The sequence below is a fragment of the Leptopilina boulardi genome, unplaced genomic scaffold (genome assembly GCF_019393585.1).
Source record: "Leptopilina boulardi isolate dan_hultmark-lab unplaced genomic scaffold, ZJU_Lbou_2.1 LbouV2_248, whole genome shotgun sequence".
Lineage (NCBI taxonomy): Eukaryota > Metazoa > Arthropoda > Insecta > Hymenoptera > Figitidae > Leptopilina > Leptopilina boulardi.
The window spans coordinates 1,855,812-1,875,865 of NW_026137805.1; the positions used below are offsets into that span (position 1 = coordinate 1,855,812).

General features: G+C 33.6%; 1 protein-coding gene across 5 annotated transcripts in view; it reads left to right on the top strand.

The window, feature by feature from the left end:
• LOC127280594 (teneurin-a) overlaps nucleotides 1-20,054 on the top strand; it is a 481,913-nt gene that overhangs the window by 212,895 nt on the left and 248,964 nt on the right. For 4 of the 5 annotated variants that reach the window (XM_051303681.1, XM_051303683.1, XM_051303684.1 and 1 more), the window contains exons 5-6: nucleotides 14,541-14,738; nucleotides 15,100-15,270. In XM_051303681.1, the coding sequence (XP_051159638.1) occupies nucleotides 14,541-14,738; nucleotides 15,100-15,270 (369 nt within the window). The remainder of the gene's footprint in view (nucleotides 1-14,540; nucleotides 14,739-15,099; nucleotides 15,271-20,054) is intronic. The other variant, XM_051303682.1, reaches the window with a different exon arrangement.

Sequence of the window (20,054 nt, forward strand, 5' to 3'; positions counted from 1 at the left end):
CTTCGTCCTTTATTCAAACAGATGGATAAGATAAGCTCCATACCGGATGGAGCTTATAAGAAACGAAGCGAAGGAAAAGTTTTCAATTCCTCTTATTTTTAGGAACTGTCAAGACATTCGATAATCACTCGTGACAGCACATTGGACGTCGATATATCGACGGACATAGAGGGAGAGTGAGTACACACACACGAGAGAAACTTTCATTTCCTACTCTTTTTTTTCCTCTCTCTCTCTCTCTCCAAAACACCCTCTTGCAGCCTTGAACTGGCTACTTCGAAATCGGACTCCTTCTTCTTCTACTGCTACTTCTGACGAACTCCCTTCTTTCGTCTTTGCAATAACGCGGAAAGTTTCACGAAGCTCGTCCATCATATTCCATCAAACGCTTTAGCAGCTCACTCTCTTTCGCTCTCTCGCTGTCCCTCCCCTCCCCCCTCTTTCATTTCTTTCCATTTCCCATCCACACAGAAGGTGCGCGCTAACTAAAGCACTAGATATTTCTAAATTAGTTTTGGTCGGCGCTTCTCATATTGCTTTGGCGTGTGACGAAACACTTGATTGAGCTTTTCCTGATCACTTTACTCTTTTGCAATTTTCATCATCTCCAGACAAAAAAAAAAAAAAACTAATACAATTTTCAAGTAACAGCTTGTTATAGATTTCAATTATATTGTTTGAACACTGTTATGTCCGGATAGAGTAGATTTTTACCAATATTCACATCACTTTTTTTCACTGCACCCCAGGAAACTTAGAAAAAAATTGCTTTCGCCATTTTAACATAATTCATCTTCTAGCATTCATTCCATAACCGATTTGTTAACATTACATCATCTTGAAAGTAAACAGATTAATTTTCAAAATAGATACGGATACAACCCCTCAAAAACATTTTCCAATAGTCATAAAAGAAGGAAATGATGGCTCATAACCGAAGGAGAAATCTCGATTAATAGCAGTTTCATATATATATATATATATGGTTATGTAGTATATGTCTGGTTCTTCGTTGCGGAGAAATGGATCGACTCATGACAGGAGAACTCTACCCCGTGTCTGTCTACGTTTGTTCCAGTTCAGTGGGCACCGATCACTACCTCTAACTCTCTTGCAATTCCCATTTTCTCTCTCTAGCTCTTTCTCGCCCTCAAGTTCCACTTGCCGTATTCCATTCCAATTTCAACTCAGTTCAAACTGGCATGTGAACAGTGTCGCCATCTGCAAAAGAGAAACAAGACCCCTAACTCTGTATATATTTCGACACCTCTTACCCCTTACCTTCTTCGTGTCTATTTCATGAGAATTTCAACGTCTCCGAGAATAATCAAGGTCGTCTGTGAAACTGTCGCCAAGCTCCATTCTCCATTGGACAATTAGTCCAAGTATATACCTCTCAGTCTCTATGTTCAAATACACTCTATAATCACAACTGAAAATTACTTTACACTTTTGTTCCAATAATTTTCGAATTTTGTTTTCAAAAACAAATTTTTCCTGAAATTAAAAATTACCTAAATTAGATACATAGAAAGTTAATTTCCTTTCAATTGACAGAAATGACGTTAACAAAATGTATGTGAATTGGCATATGTAAATAAAACTTTATTCGTTAACAATACGTCATCATCGCATGAGAATGTGAATTTGTACCATTTAGAGGACTATAAACGTCCTCTACCAAATGCGAATAATGTGAATAATGACGTTGATTCCCTGTCGACACAAAATTATCAAAAGATACATAGTCAAACGTATATATGCGTCCAAACGATGAATTACAACGTTTCGAAAATTCAAAACTACCTTCGAAATTTACCATATTCATTCAAATGCACCATTAATGATGCATATGTAGTTTGGGAAATAATTTTAATTTCAATAAACCGAGGTTCCAACAAACTAGTTTTCAAATAACATACAATTATAATAATGATTTAGAAAGATATAAAGCGTATACAATTTTTGAAATTGAGATTATAATTCACATACGGGTTTATTGTATACATTGTTTCATATTGTTGTCAAAAAAGTTTCTTCCCTTTGAAATTGAAGTTGACAGTTTTCCATTTTACAAATAAATGTCTTCTTTTTAATAACAAATTCTTCTTTATTTGGAAAAAACCATTTAAGTATTACCGAGAGAACGACTTGTCAACGTCAGTCTTCAGCACAAGTAGGAAACATCTTTGCTCTCATTGCGAATTTACTTTCGTGTCGACTTGTCTCTTGGAGAAATCTCTAGAATCCACCCTTAAGCAGGTACACTGATCCGATGCTCTTTCGAGGACGGTAGGTTAGTCGAAAATACGAACTGACACACGGAAAGCCAAAAGGGAAGAGGAAGAGAGAGGGTGGACTTTCTCAATCCCCCAAACTCCCTCGAATCAGGAAGCTTTGAGTGCGTTCCACGCTAACGTCACTTAGTGTGGAACTTGGCAACTCTTAGCACTTACCACTTTCTCTCACAGAAACCCACACAAAATCTCTTAAAGCAATTCCTAGACCCAATTTCCAAAGTATCGTTTGGTCAAAATTATGTAATTTGAATTATTATATCTATTTGGATGGTGATAAAATTGTTTTGACTTGTGTTGAATTATAATAGCACAGTATTCAACCGAATAACCTTTTTTTCAAAATGCATTGATGCTTAGTACTTCAAAAATGATTTCTTGAACTACTTTCGAGTACTTGGAAACTTTTTCTAATCTTATCTAGCTGTTAAATAAAATCTACCGTATTCAATTAGTAAATTTTGTTGTTACAACATACTTTGAAAATGACAAAATCGTTTTGATTTGTGTTGAATAATAATAGCCCAGTATTCAACCGAATAATTTTTTTTGCAAAACTTACTCAAGATTAGTACTTTTAAAATGACTTCTTCAACCAATCTTGAATACTTAGAATCTTTTTTCTAATTTTATTCAGCTGAAATATAAAATCAAAATTAGTAAATTTTATTGTTACAACATACTCTAAATATTGCAAAAACTTTTTGGATTTATGTTGAATAATAATAGCCCAGTATTCAACCGAATAACTTTTTTTTCTAAACTTACTAATGCTTAGTATTTCCAAAATGACTTCTTAAATCACTCTTGAGTAATTAGAAACTTTTTCTAATTTCATCCATCTGAAATAAAAAATAAAAATTAGTAAATTTCATTGTTAAAACATACTTTTGAATATATTTCAATAATTTATACATTATACTCCTCATATCTCGGTTGAATTGTTAAATTAATCCACACTATTAAATTAGGATTGCAACTTAACCCAAGATGGCATGTCGCGTTATGCGAAGTACAGGGCCTACATAACCGTAAGTACATATACATACATAGTTCTGTGGGTCTGTCTCTGTGTGCTGATCGGTGCAACGTGTGCCCGCCACAACATGGTCCAAACGTGAGGGTTCATGGAACTCACGCATACAAATTCACATAGAGACATATATATATATATATACAGAGACACACACAAATACTGTACAAGACACTCCTCGAGTGGTAAACCTGGTATCAATGTGCACGCCACCCGTTCATATTGCTAATAAATTTTGCCGACAGATTCTATACGACCTATCTTACACGCGCGCACCAGTCTTCCCATACACAACGTCGGCAAATTGCTAACGCAACCGAAGTGAAACAGTATAAAGTCTGTCTTTTGGGGGGGGATTCCTCACTGGAGTAAGCGATTTTACTTCAAGTGTATTGAATCTCGAATCGTCGACTTCTGAACAGCATTGGCGATAAGAGAGACACAGAGAAAGAGATAAAAAGAAATGAATCCAAAATTTTCCCACGTCGGAAAAGAATTATTTCTGTTGTACTTTCTTATATAAAAAAAATTTTTGCATACTTGTCTAATAAAAGTTGGTTTCTCAATAACAATTTACACTTTCATTATTGCATGGAATAAATAAATTCTCTTTGGATTAGTGTTGTCTTTAATTTTTGCTGATTTTTCTCAATTCTCTGTAACACTTGTCGTAAGGAGTTTCTAAACCTTATATGTGATTAAATCTATTGGAGAATGTGTCACCATTTGCCATTTGACTATGCTATTATGTTCCACTAGCAATGCCGCTTATATGAGAGGGTACGCCCTAATGCATGTTCTATTACGTTACGTTGGTATTTAAAACTCCCCTCCCAACATCAACAACGATTAATTGAATCTCCATGTCTCCCTGTCCCGTCCTGTTATTCATGTTATTATTATTATTATCATCATCATCATCAGCAACTGGATCTAGAAACCAAATTTATTTCTATAAAAAAAAATTTTGATTTAAATTCAGATCAGTAAAATATAAAATTTTGCGAAAGAAATTAAGAAGTTAAAAAAAAATTTTTTGTTGTCATTTGTATCTTTGCAGAAATTATTCATCATCGAGTATGAAATTTTTTTCAGTTCTTTGTTAAAAAAAAATTACTTTGCAATTCTAAATTTTGTGAATTTTATTTTTAATTCGCAACGACATAATAATACCTTTGTCCGGTCTATAACTGATCATCTCGTTTGAAAATAAAGGCCGGAAATATATATGCGATATAAACCATATTCTCTTGGCTATATACATGTTCCTTTTCGCGGAGTGTTGTACCTCTCTCTCTCTCTTGGCCACTTAATAATGCACATGCAGAATGCCCCCGGTCCCGAAGCACCGTGTATAAGTCATGATTAATATTTCAGATGTCGACCATGGTGTATAGGGTCAAAAGGTACCATTGCTAAAAGGGGAAAAGGGAGAGGGGGGAGGGAGGGAGGGAAAGAAAAGGGTGTACACCGAGAATTGCAAAAGCGTAGGAGGTGTCCGCTATATAAGGTTCGCTATGTCCAGCACGTTAATTATTCGCAAAGGAAATTAATGCGCCCCGTGCAATAATTTATATCGGCTACACGAAACGAATGGCAGGAAATGTTGAAAATTATTCAGGATCTCCGCGCCTCATAACTCGTAATTCCATTGCCTTGATGTTTTACGTCAGTATAATACAAAATTGGGTTATATCCTGTCTTTTTTCGGCGTGCTTAACTTTCCCCGCTTTTTGTTTCAAAAGCACCCGCACGTGTCACTGTCAAAAAAAATGGAATTGTTTTCCCTCTAAAATGATTATATTTTGTTGTTAAACTAAATCGTTTAAAATTTTCTAAGTTAACAAATGTAGATATAAATATTTAATCGCATTCCCCATACGGGGGAAATTGAACTGACACGAACAAATCTTGATGCAATGACAAGTCGAGGAAATAGAAATCTTTGTCTTGAGAACTTTGATTTGATAGAATCGCTTATGTACATACAAAATGAAATTGTGATCGTCGATTTGTCTGGGAATTTATTTTTTTTGTCAAGTTCTAGAATTTGATAAATCGCATCTTGTACTTGTTTTATACGTAAATATAGCGGAGATGATTCCTTGTACTGGAGATCAAAGTTTATTCAACAAGATTAAGTATAGACTTTCTCGATTACTATATACATACAAAGAGAAACCAGATAACTTTTGAATCTAAGTTGCAGTTACAAAACACAACGAAAGAGAGAGAGAGAGAGAGAGAGAGAGAGAGAGAATTTTCCGGTTTAACTTGTAATACCCAAGGATATGTGTGTGCTGCATCGGATGTGTATCAAAAAACTTTTTATTAAAACATCAAATTATAGTGAAGAAAGAAGCTCTTTCAGAAAATGCCACGTTTTAGTATATGTTTTGTATCTGCTCCATAACAATAGTAAAGGAATTTTAAAAATACCATATACGCTATAAATTTTGTTGACTTTAATCAAAAAAAATTTTTTTTTAAAATCTTTTCAAAATCAAAGTCTTCTATTTTTCTCTCGTATACTTTTGTCCTGGCAACTTTGAAATGACCACATTGAAAGGGAATGGCACAACATTTCAGTTTCGATTTTGTGTTATCAAAGACAAACAATAATACGTGACAAATCGTAAACGATATAACACCAATGTTTGACATATATATACAGACGCAAATGTCTGTCATTTGTATCACTTGAAAAATCGATTTGCACAAATCCATTTCATGCGCGCCATTCGCGATTGAGTTGCACAAATTTGTCAGAATAAAAAAAAGAGTTTTATTTAATAATTGATATTAATCATCTAAAAACTTTTTTTTGTGCAAAAGAAATTGATTTCATTAGCAAAATAGGAATTTAGGAACTAGAAAAATGTACCTGATCATATCAGAAAAGAACAGTTGACCCACTAATTTTTAATTTACACATCTCTTGATATGCCATCAAATTTCATAGCGGAAAGTTTCGTCTTTATTTTACATCCTGAAGAAGGTGAAATCTTGCATTACCTGTTCGAGAAATATAATATGAATTTACTTTAGAAATATAATATGCATAAGGTTACGTGAATGGAATGTTATAGCGCTTATGCACCCGTTTCAACATTTCCATTGTGCTCGCGTCTCGCGCATTTACTCCTCTCTCTCTCTTTTCTGCCCACATCCCACCCATTGCCACACGTACCAATGTGTGCAACGAAGCATTCTCAAATTTCAAAACACAATTAAGACCTTCGTACTGTATGTAAAAAGTAAAAAATTCTGCTTTTGTGCCCTACTTTTTTTTCTCAAACATCTAGGAAGCTGTCTCTTTTTTTTTTGCTCTACGCCAAATGAAATCCTTTCCCCCTTCGTCTGTTGTAAAAAATTTTAAAACACATTAAAACAAGTGGGAGATATTTAAATTGAATTCGCATGAGAGAAGCTAATTGTATTTTATTGAAAAAATTTTACATTTAATTTTTTATGGAAAATAATAATTGTTTTCCTAAATTAGAAAAACGAACGTTATAAAATGTTAAGCATTAAAAATTTTTTAATTTTCGTAAATTATAGAAAACGATTATTGATTATTGGAAAATTTAAATCTATTTCTAAACAGCTTCCTCAATTTACATATTTAAATAATAAATTATGGTATCAACTTGCTGTTGTTATATTATCGTGAGTCTATATTTGTAACATCAGAAAACCAACTTTCAGTCGTTGATTATGGATTATAGTTTACGAACGAAGTTACTTGTTTCGATGTATAGTTGGCGCCTACGGTTTATATCGCCATTGTATATCTGCGTTATACATTTTCCCATATAAGAGAGGCTTAATCATATAAATGTATATATATATACTGACACATTCAATGTGTTCTTTGTGACCCGAAGCATTCTTTTATTCAACCTGTCTTCTCAAATAAAAAATTACTCCTTTTAAAGAAAACAACTACTCTTTGGAGACATCAATTCTTTAGGTACACTTCCTCACAATAAAGGAGAAGTATTCTCCTTTAAGAACATCCTTAGAAATGTCGTTACAAAAATCATCAGTATGGCATATATATTATGTAAATACATTTAATTATTATTATTCATCATCTAATATGAAAAACTTTTTTCCAATTCTGCTTTTGAAAACTTCAATTTTCTTCGAGTTCGCACAAATGTGAAAATTGTCATAATTTTTTATCGAATTTCATAAAAATTATATAATTTGAATTAGTGTTTGAATGGTGTTAAAATCGTTTTGATTTAAGTTGTATAATAATAGCCCAGTATTTAACCGAATAATCTTTTTTTCAAAACTTACTCAAACTTAGTATGACTTAACCAATCTTGAGTGCTTGGAAACTTTTTCTAATTTTATCCAGCTGAAACATAAAATCAAAATTAGTAAATTTTGTTGTTAAAACATAACAAATTTCTATTTTTTTTTATTTACATCCACAGTTGTAAATGTTTTCATTCCTAAAATTATTATTATCCATCTCGATGAACACTCATCCCTATCCATGTTATTTTTCTCTATCGAATTTAAGTTGATAAAAAAAAAAAACTGTCAACCTCGGATCTTGGATATCGGAGAGGAAAGTGAGGAACTCGGGAGAATTTACATTAGCGTCATGTTTTTTTCATTATTTTTCACGCGCTCGAGACTGAAACCAATCTTTTTCGACTTTGATCGTTCGTACAGGAGGAAAAGCTAATTTTCCAGCACAACAAACAGGACACTCCGTAGGTACACGACTCAAAATTATCATTTCAAGGGAGGGGTTGCAGTAATACTTCCCATCGCTCCCTACTATGTTTTTGCTGTTGAGAGCGCCGACACAAAGCAACGTCAGTAATGAAAGAGAGTAAGAAAGAAAGAAAGAAAGAAAGAAAGAGAAAAATTCAGAGGCAGGAAGTTTAAAGTTTCTTTTTACCCGCGCACAACACTGTATTTTACAGAACGACCTCTTGCGGTTGGTCGCGATGACAATAACGGAAGTTATCGATATGTAATTCGCAGTTTTCTACAGAGATGATGAGAAAAGTTCTTATGCGCTTCGGCAAAAATATAGCGGATGTACCTATTCATTATTACGCGAGGTGGATATATATATATATATAGCGTTTCACTATCGTAAAAGCACGAAGGCTCTCTCTTTCACCGCTTCGTGCAGACAGAAGCGGACAAAATAAACTTTCTTGCGAGACGATCGCGACACGATGGCCTTTGCACGAAACCCATAAAAATGGCTCGCTTTCCGTGTGCCATATCCCCCTCAAGTTTTATACTAAACTTTAGCTTATATTTTTGTTACATTCCAAATGCATTGACAATATGCGGTTATATTCTCTTTTTTTAGAAAATATTTTAAAATTAATTTTGAAAAAAAACTTCCTACATATTAATAACCATTTTGAGTTTTGTTAGATATATTCGAGCTGACATTTTTTGGTTTCTTTTTGGAATTTATTTTTTATAGGGGAATAAAAAAAAACCTAAGGACGGAAATAAGTTTGTAAATGTATACTGAATAAACTAGTATTGTTCTGCATAGAAAGTCTTTGGGTAGAGTCGGCAATGTAGAGAATTTTATTACTAAACTAAGATACATTATTAAAGAAACCATACTAATGGTGAATTTTTTACTATCTGTTGTAAAATCGACTGACACAAAAAATTATTATTCATCATCTAGTATGAAAAACTTTTTTCTCAATACTGTATTAAAATAATTGGTTAAAATTAGTGAAAAATCTAAAATATATTTCAGAAAAAATAAAAATGGAGTAATGCAAAGTGAAATGTAGAAAAAAAATTACGTAATCGACACCCAAGTAGAATATAATGTACACAACAAAAAAAAGGATGAAAAAAAAATGAAACTTCTATTTTTATCCCCGCAAGGACTTGGGTTGTGTGTAACATAATTGGAAGGCTTTCAAAGCAAGTGGGTCCAAAGTGTTATTATAGACGCATATTGTTCCATACAAACTCTATAAGAAATTTGCCTTTGGATGTTGTTTCTTGGTTGAAAATGCTTTCCTTCGACGACTAAACGGTCGATGGCTGTACTCGTCTAGGAATGGGAAGTCACCTCACCACACCGACATATTGTTTGTAGGGGATCGTTACTATGGTGACTGCGTAGACTACGTATCGAATGCATTAGCTCTCGGCATCAGCAGCAAAATGCTTCGCATAGTAACACGATAAACTATACATATATATATATATATATAAAAAATAAGCTCACCAAAAAAAAAAAAAAAAGAAAAGTGCTCTTTCCATACATGGGGACACATCACTAACTTTGTCATTTAATATGACTTTGTCGCACACGACATAAAAGTCTATGGATTTCTCAGAAAATTGGATTTTCTCTCCGTTTATGATCTTCTTCTTCTATTTCTTCTTTAAACTCTTTGCGAAATAGAAGAAAAACTACATGGAAATAGATCCGGTCAAATATTTATTTTTTTATTTTATTTTTGAAATGAGGGAAATCGATGAAGAGTTTTTTTTTCTTGGAGAAAGTTTTTCGTTTTTCAAACTCAAATAGAAAGAATTATTTTCAACAGGTGAATGCAAGTTTTTATTTTCCTTTTTTTTATTTCGTCGATGATAACGAACTATAATAATGTTTATTATATCTGAAAGAAGGGAACATTTTTTTTAAATGCGAAAAATAATTTTTTTTCATTTGATTTAATAAAAGATTATATAATAACAACCATTTTGGTGTCCCTTGGTATTCGTGAATGTAAATTTAATGACAATAATGACGCTATAATTGTACACACGTTTGTAGAATATTAATTATTTTTGGTAATTTGTTTTATGCGCACGCGGGAGACAAATAATTAAAAAGAATATATATAAATAATATGATGCATTAGAGAGTAGGTTTGACATAAACGCGATATTTATTATTAATTTTCCATATATATATATACATGGGAGAGGGAAGTAAAGCTCATTGAAGTTAGCTTGAAAGCAGACATGTGACGGAAATCCAATGATCCTAATAATTGAATTGATACATTCAGGTAATAATACATTGTGTATATGTGTGTTGTTCGTTTCATGTGTTCTCTTCGACATAAACCGAAAACCTTTCACACAACAATGGTATTAATGTATCGTACATTGTGAAATATTGCTCGTTTTATCTTTTTATTTGATTTCAATAGAAACATTTTTTTCCCATTACGTTAATTATGCAAGATTTTTTTTTTTTTTTTAATCTTAAGTTTTCGATGAAATAAAGCAAATATGGTTTTGAAGGTAATTTACTTGAAGACCGGACATTAGATTTTAGAATAATGAAACTATCAATTGCATCTAATGAGAATTGGAAGGGTTTGGGGGGGGATGAGAGGGAATTGTCTAGAACCCGCTCTCTCTTTCTCTTTTGTGATATCGATGTGATTCAGAAAGCCGTATAATAATAATTAGTGTGAGGATAGGAAAAAAAAAGGTAATTTTAAAATACGACGTAAAGGTTCGCTACTGAAATCGGTAGCGAAAGGGCGGCGGCGGCGGCGGTGGCACAACGGCGACGCAAATTAAATGTCGGATCAAAAACACGGCTCCTGTCACTGGCAACATTGCCATGAGAGTAGAAAGAGGGAAAGAACAGAGAAATTACCATTTTCAACCACCCCAGGGGAACGGGGCGGGGATATTGCTAGGATATGAGTTTATTCTATGACATTACGAATACGTAGAATGAGAAAAACGGGATTATATATGTATATCCTTTACTCTATATATATAAATAAAAAAAATTATATTATTATATTTATATATTGAATAGTATATTTATTTTAAACCTCATTTAATAACTCATAAAAACTTATAATTTTCACATAAATAAGGAATAAAAAAAACTTATTAGAAAAAATGCTTTACGATGTCTTTTAAGGTATTCAAAGAAAAACTTTTTTTCCTAATCTATATTTATATTTATCTAAACTCATACAAGTGGCGACAGTCTCTATATGTAAGCGTGTTTGCTGTGATTATTTTTTTGTCTTCGCGTGGCAAAGCGCAATGAATATCCAAAGCCTACACACATATATATATATATATAGAGCTTCAAGTGAATTATCATTTAAATCGTTTCGAAAACATATACACACACTATCGCAAATGGGAAATTGTTTTTTAATTTACACCATTTTTTTTTCTTTTTTTTCTTTGTTAAAAGAATTTTTTTTTTCATTAATCTCATTACTATAAGTGATTTTTTTTAATTGTTTCATTCAACTAAATATAAATTTTACCCAGCATGTTATTTTTTGTATTTATAATTGAAAAATTTAGCTCTTTTGTCAATGAAAAAAAATGGGCCTTAAAATTTTTTTTAACGATGTATTATTAAAAAAAAAAAAGTTTTTCATACTAGATGATGAATAATTATATTTCTAATCTTGATTAGAACTGTATCGAAGACGAATTTTAACTGAAAATTAATTAAAAAGGCAAATAAACGACAACTGTTAGTTCAAGATCAGAAAGTAGTCGAATAGCAGTAAATAAAAAAGTTTGAATGTCTTTGACTTGACCATTAAATGACCTTGAATGTCCATGACTCGACCTTCAAATGTCCTTGACTTGACCTTCAAAAGACCTTGATTTGACCTTTAAATTTCCTTGTCTCGACTTTCAAATGACCTTGAATATCCTAGACTTGACCTTCAAATGACCTTGAATATCCTTGCCTTACCTTCAAATAACCTTGACTTGACCTTTAAATGTCCTTGACTCGACTTTCAAATGACCTTGAATGTCCTTGACTTGACCTTCAAATGACCTTGAATGTCCTAGACTTGACCTTTAAATGACCTTGAATATCCTAGACTTGACCTTTAAATGACCTTGAATATTCTTGACTTGACCTTCAAATGACCTTGAATGTCATTGACTTGACCTTCAAATGACCTTGAATATCCTAGACTTGACCTTTTACTTGACCTTGAATATCCTTGACTTGACCTTCAAATGACCTTGAATGTCATTGACTTGACCTTCAAATGACCCTGAATATCCTAGACTTTACCTTCAAATGACCTTGAAATCATCAACTTGACCTTCTCAACCTTTGAGTTATTCCCTTACATGTTTCTGAATTTATAGTGTGTAGAAAATGGAAAAAAAGAAAAATGTAACATAATCGCAATTGTCAGTTCAGTGGAACATATGATTTCGGTAAAAGGCGTTAAGGTGACAAATTCTATTTAAACAAGATTTTCAAATCCATGTGGATTAGAAAATCCAATATTATAACGGAGGTATGAGAAAAGAAGGTATAGGGGTTTTGCGAGAGAGTGTGCGTGACTTGTAGGTCGAATCAGAGGGAAGAGGGCATAACGCAATTACACGTTGGGATGCTGAGTTTGCTGCGCGATCTTATACGCGGCAGGGTTGAAAATCGGAACGGTGAAAGAGACACAGTGATAGAAATAGAGACAGAGAGAGAGAGAGAGAGAGAGAGAGAGAGAGAGAAAGAGAAACGAAGAAGGGAGAGAGAGATGGCAAAATGGAAAGAGAAGCCAACCAACGTCGGGTGGCAAGATTGAATATGAAAGTTTAATGTGAGCAATATCAGAGGCACTACCACGGTCCACGACCACTCACTCAGACGTCTCTATGTTATTCTACTACCAATCTTGGTGTCTATATGCCGCCCAGTATCGTGCGACTATCTTTAACCCCCTTCCACCCTTTTCCATGTGCAAGGACAAGAAATGTCATTCTGATTTTGAAATGGGATATTCGCCAACACCAAGCTTCTTTGATCGTCAAAGCAAAATCGTTTTATAGATTTTTTGACGAAAAAAAAATATTATTTTCCAGAAAGCCTTCTGAATCTCCACTTGTATATATAGCAGCGTAAGTAGTGAAAAATGGATTTTTGAAAAATTGAAAAGACAATTTTCTCCATTGAAAAAAAAAATTAAATATTACATAGTGAATGTTTAATTATATCATTGTTTAAAATTTTTTTGTTACATTTTTTTGGGGGGGTGTAGGGTTTCTCTTTTGACAAGTTTCAGTTGATTTTGTAATACAAACACCAAAGCTCTTAGCTCACTTGCAAAGATTTCGCAAACTACAGTTACCAACTCATGCTAGGTAGAATGTCTAAAAGTAGGAAAATTCACTTTATGCTTCTATCGTTCCCTATGTCTACAATGCAAGACTTTTCCCTTCGAGTTAAAAGGTTAGCTCGACATCGAGAGCAATAAGTCTCTAATTGATTTTTCTCTTCTTCATTTCCAAAAAAGAAAAACGTCACCGATACCACTTTGTTATATATATATATACATTCAAGAAAGTGCTTCTCTTTTGTGTTGAAAAGAAATATTCGGCTATCTTGAAAATTTTATTGCCTTTTATAAGAAACGAAGCAAACGCATTACTTTAAAAGAAATACACACACACATACGACATTTCAAACGCATTTCGATCCATGTCGTCGTTGCAAAACCCGCATTTGCTTAATGCATTAAAGTTCAAATCGTCTCTTTCTGTGTCGCAGGGTTAAAAGAGCAATCAGCTCTTTATTACGTGACGGGAAGTCGTAAAAATGCGACGGGGAGCATAAAAATTCCCTAATAGAAAATTAATTTTTTATTAAAAAAAAAAGAGAAAGGAAAAATATTTCAAAAATTGCAAAAAGAAAATTTTAAGATAAAAAGAATATTTTTAAGGTAACAAAGTGAAATTTTGCCGAAGGAATTTTTTTTCACTAAAAAAATCAGTTATTTACGGTTTCTTGAAAGGTTGCTAATATTTTTTTTTTTTTTTTTGGGTTGTTGTATCGGTAACTCTCGCATAATAATTCCCAACGATGGAGAGGTGCGTTTCTAATTTTCTGGTTAAATTTCCTTTTATCCACCAAACGAACAAAGGGGCAAGATCGTGGCTTTGGAAAAGGATGAAACAAGAATAACCACGAAAGGCGAGGGATTGAATCTTGTCGGTAATTAATGAGGAAAGTTTTACAAACAGCCCTGGGCGTGCTTACTAAATGCCTCAGCAAGAACATGAATCCTATCGACAGTGGATAGATTTTCTTTTTTTTTTTTCTTTCTATATTCTTTATACCGTTATAACGAAAAAATTCTTAAAAGTACAGAGGCAACAAAATTCAGAAGAAAGACTACACTAATTTTAAAATCAATATTTAGCAAAAAATAATTTTCAAATTTTAGGTGATCGTTCATATCGCACGGGATCCGATACGGAAGGTGCAGTTACAACGGACAATCCAACAACTCCATTTCCGACTCCACCTCCAACATTAACACCAAATCATCGTCAGGCATCTCCGTTTCCTTTGGAAAGTACAAATTCACGACGTCATCATTATAATGGCAGTATTTCATCAGAAAGATCTCGGAATGGTAACGGTTCGTTTAAATTTTCATTTTTAAATGCACATCTAGAATATAAAGTTCTCTTTAGAAAAAAAAAAAAAAAGAACTCGGGTTTGTCGCCCTCAAGGCAGATATTCACATCGCGTGGTTACTTAGCTTACGCGCTCGCCTTTTGAGATGAACTACAAACCCGTGGAAAAAATTTACAGAAATGTTACTCTTCTGATGTTAGTGAAAAAAAAGCCACTCCTTTCTAAAGAATGCTTTTATATATGGAATATAGAAAAATTACAATTTTTGATATTTGTAAAAAATAGAAGCTTAAAATATTTTTTTAAAGGAGAAAAAAGCGGTATAGAGTATTAAAATTTTAATTATAATTTTTATATTACAGGTGAAACTGTTTATGCAGCAGCATCAAAAAAGACAAGTTCTGCAGGGGCTAGTACTTTGAGTCGAAGAACACGTCGGGGTCATGGAAGTGCTTTGAGCAGTAGTTCAACAGCAAGTGATCGATCTGAAAATGTTTATCCCGATGAACATGGTCGCCTTCATCTCAGCAATGGTGAGTGAAAATTATTTTTGATTCCAATTTTTTTTTTTTAAATATTTGTCAGAGTGATTTTGTTGCAAAAATGACGAGGACACGTAATGAGACTTGAATTAGAAGTTTTGGTCTAACAATAATCAGAATGATGAATACATTAGTAGAAGGTAGCAAACTCTGTATATATATATATCTGAATTCAGATTAAACAGGATTGCGCGCGTACAATGGAATAATTGATAAACCAAAGTACTTTACGCAGTGGCTCATTAAATAAGCAAGGACTTTCTGTTTTCGGAGTTTGGTCCTCATTGTGTCGTCTAGATGAGAGTAGTGCACGCGAGAGTACCAGCTTTTGGTTCCCTCTATCATCCAAGAGTGGTCTAACAGAGTTAACTGTTACCCGCGGCCAGGCTAGTTAGTTGAGGTCACATGAAAGTTAGTGAACACCCGCCTATATTGTTTTGGGATGCCGAGAGCATTTTGGGGTTCATCCTTGTCGTTCGACTTCTCCCCTTTTTGGGACGTAGAGGAGAAACTCTCTCTCTCACTCTCTCTAATACTGATAACGCAGTTTTCAAACCACGAGATGGGAAAGTAGCTCTGCGGCTTTTGCCGCGCACGCCCAGCTGTCGCGCGTCTACTAACTTTTAAGCGAATTTGACTAGATCTCGTTTCCCACTGCCTACTCTCGACTTGGCTTTTACACCACCCAGCTGCCAATTAACCGAAAACCCCTTTTCAACTCAGCCGATATCCTCTTTTACAACACGTTAACCTCGTCTTTGCCGACGTTCCCTCAGCTTTGAATTTCTCAACACTCTGCGAGATTATTCATCATAGATAAAAGTGAAATTGTAATTGATTTTTAAACAGCTGTTGACGTGTAAAAATAATAACAATTTCTTTAATAGCCTTAAACATTGAATTGATCTTCTAATCCAATTTTATGAATTTCATAATGACTTAGTGTTTAAAGTTGCATGGTCAATGGGAATATAGGTTGCAAACTCCTCGTCATATCTAATATCGTTAAACGCTGCTACTATCTTCCATTAGTTGCTTCCTCATATAGAGCCTAAGGTAATATCTGTCGTCTTTCTAACACGCTCTCGAGCGGCGAGAGGGTTAACGCAACTAAACTCTCAGAGACCGTTGGGAACTATTTGCTAATAGACACCGCAACATATATATATATACACACACACCCCCCATTAGGCCGTTGGGGACATTCCGTCGCTCGATATCGCATCGGCAATTCTCGCTTAAATTACGTTAATTACATTAATTGCGATCTTAATAACGGACGCTGGGCATAAAAGTCGATTGCTCACAAGGGAGAGACGAAAACGATTGTGCACCAACGCTCACACTGATAACCCTCTCATTAAAGTATAATTATATTCTAATCTCCCCTTTTCAAATTATTCACTCTAATATCATATATTTATATACTCTGACCCAATTTATTTTCTTCAAATTCTATTTTTATAAAAGACAAAACATCTTTAGAAATAGATTTGTATGAAAACATTTCAAGTATTATTGACTGAATGTATATAGTATATTGAAAAAGTTTTCAATACAACATTACTAAGCATAATTCATGGATGACCCCTATTGATTATCGTGTCTATGCGTATTATTCATATTTGCAACAAGTGAATAAATGAATGACTCATCGAGTTTAGTTGGCGTATTCCCTCTCTCTATTTCATTTCTATATTTAAACGAAATATAAACTATTCACATGAATCATGCCATCGAACTTGGATGCGTCTTGGGATTCGTAGACAGACAGACATACACGTAAGCTTGAATTTGTCCAGACAGATCAATGCAAGGTGAGATCGATACTGTCCGTCGTATATATATATATATATATACAAACTGCGGGAAATAATTCGTATTTACATGAATATGTATTTCCAAATTGGAGCGTCAGTCGAGAGAATTGAGTTATCCAGAGTCGCTAACCACATCTAGTCACTGTCGGGGATATACCTTGCATCTCGTTCAATGTCAAACTGACCCTCATCAATAGTCACTCTATCCTTCAAACAAACCACACTTGATTTTTTCATCTTGCTCTATAATTTTTTTTTTTCTATAATTTCCTACAATTTTCTTACAAAATAATTTTGAGGCAAATATTAGATAGAAACAATGACTTAAAATTTTTTTTAACGATAAATTGTTAATAAAAAAAAAAGTTTTTCATACCAGATGATGAATAATTATTATTATCTTCATTAGAGTAGAATTATACCCAAGACGAATTATAACTAAAACTAAATTAAAAGAGAAAAAGAAGGACAACTGTCAGTTCATGTAACAGACAGTAGTCGAATAGAAATAAAAAAGAGTTTAAATATCTTTGACTTCAATTTTTAATGGCCTTCAAATGACATTAAATAACCTTGACTTGACCTTGAATATTCTTGAATTGATCTTCAAATAACCTTGACTTGACCTTTAAATGACCTTGACTTGACCTTCAAAAGACCAAGAATGACCTTGACTTGGCCTTCAAATTAACTCGAATAACCTTGAATTGACCTTCAAATGACCTTGAATGTCCTTGATTTGACCTACAAATGACCTTAAAAATCCTTGACCTTAAACGACTTTGACTTGACCTTCAATGTCTTTTACTTGGGCTTGAAATGACCTTAAATGTCATTTACTTGACCTTCAAATGACCTTGAATGTCATTTACTAGACCTTTAAATGACCTTGAATGTCCTTGACTTGACCTTTAAATGACATTGAATGTCCTTGACTCGACCTTCAAATGACCTTGATTAACCTTGAACTTGAACGACCTTGACTTGTCCTTTAAATTATCTCTAATAACCTTGACTTGATCTTTAAATGACCTTGAATGTCCTTGACTTGACCTTCAAAAGACCAAGAATGACCTTGACTTGGCCTTCAAATTAACTTGAATTGACCTTCAAATGACCTTGAATGTCCTTTATTTGACCTACAAATGACCTTAAATAACCTTGACCTTAAACGACCTTGACTTGACCTTCAAATGACCTTCAATGTCTTTTACTTGACCTTCAAATGAACTTGAATGTCATTTACTTGACCTTCAAATGACCTTAAATGTCCTTGACTTGACCTTTAAATGACATTGAATGTCCTTGACTCGACCTTCAAATGACCTTGAATAACCTTGAACTTGAACGACCTTGACTTGTCCTTTAAATTATCTCGAATAACCTTGACTTGATCTTCAAATGACCTTGAATGTCCTTGATTTGATTTCAAATGACCTTGAATGCCCTTGAATTGACCTTCAAATGACTTTGAATGTCCTTGACTTGACCTTCGAATGACCTAGAATGTCCTTGATATGACTTCAAATGACTTTGAATGTCCTTGATTTGACCTTTGAATGACCTTGAATGTCCTAGACTATTTTTTACATATTGGCGGCGCTAGTGGTCTATTCTATAAAATCAGTTTCCCAACCCTGGTGAAATTTCTTTACATGTTTACTGAATGTAATAAATTGCAATGGAATCTCTGTTTCTGATGGAAATCCTACGAAATTTAATCTGAATAGAAAAAGAATTTCAGATCCCTTCCATTAATTTTATAATCATTCTTTATTATATTGAAAAATTGTTTTCATGATTTTCCTATTAAATAAATAAAAATATTTTATTGTAATCCGGACAAAATCTTCAAGGAGCTAATTCAGAGAATTGTCTCGAGGTTTAAAATCTTCCTTATCAGATTTCTTCTAGTCACCCAATTCTAATTCTCTGAACAAAATCTTTTAGATAGATTTAACTCCTGGCAAATTTTGATATGCTACATCACAGAAATAAAAAAGATTGATACCAAAAAACAAAAAAAAAATTACAATGTATTGCAAAAAAAAAATTTGTCAAAGATCCATTTAACACTACGGAAACGAATTAGACTCACGCGGCAAGAGTAAATTGATGGAAACCCATACATATATATATATATACATACATACAATGATGTCCGGCGGTTTACCGCGCCTTTCTCTGCAAATACTATTGATTACGCAGCATTTTCTTTGTCAGTGAGCGGGGGGTAACGGTTGACAAAAACAAAAACCGTATATGCAGCACGACAGCTCGACGCCAAATAACAATTGAGTGAGCGCGTGCAGTGGTTCCACATGACAGCGATTCAAAATGAATGCACTCTCGTCACAAAAGAAGTGTCGTGATATTGTGAAAGCTGGTGCACGATGCAAATACATATAGTATGCGTATATATATATATATAGAAGAGATGCTTGTCGTGCAGTTTCACGCGTGGATTTCTCGTATTATTTTTTTTTCTCATGTTTTTTTTCTTATTTACTGGAGTGCCACGTATTGGCTGCGTAATTACGCATTACACGTGTCTCAATTGTCGTGCACTGCCGGCGAATTGTTCAATAACTGGAACGAATGTATATATATATATATACATGTATATTTCGACGGTAAAGTCGCTCGAGATATGCGCCGGACACGGCTGGCGTTGACAGAAATACATTGCACGTTTCACACTGCAATTTAATTAAACAATTATTACTTGCTTATTACTGCAGGTATCGAGACTAAATTTTCCTATATATATACTGTTAAATATATATATATATACATAATATTCCTCGTTTCCTCTCATCTTCCATTTGATACTGTCCTTCTGCTTCAATTTTCCTCGTGACTCCTTCTGCTAATGTACACATGGCACAATGACGTTGATGGTAATTAATCAAACGCAACGAATCAACCGTGAAAACTAAATTGTCTAACTAAACT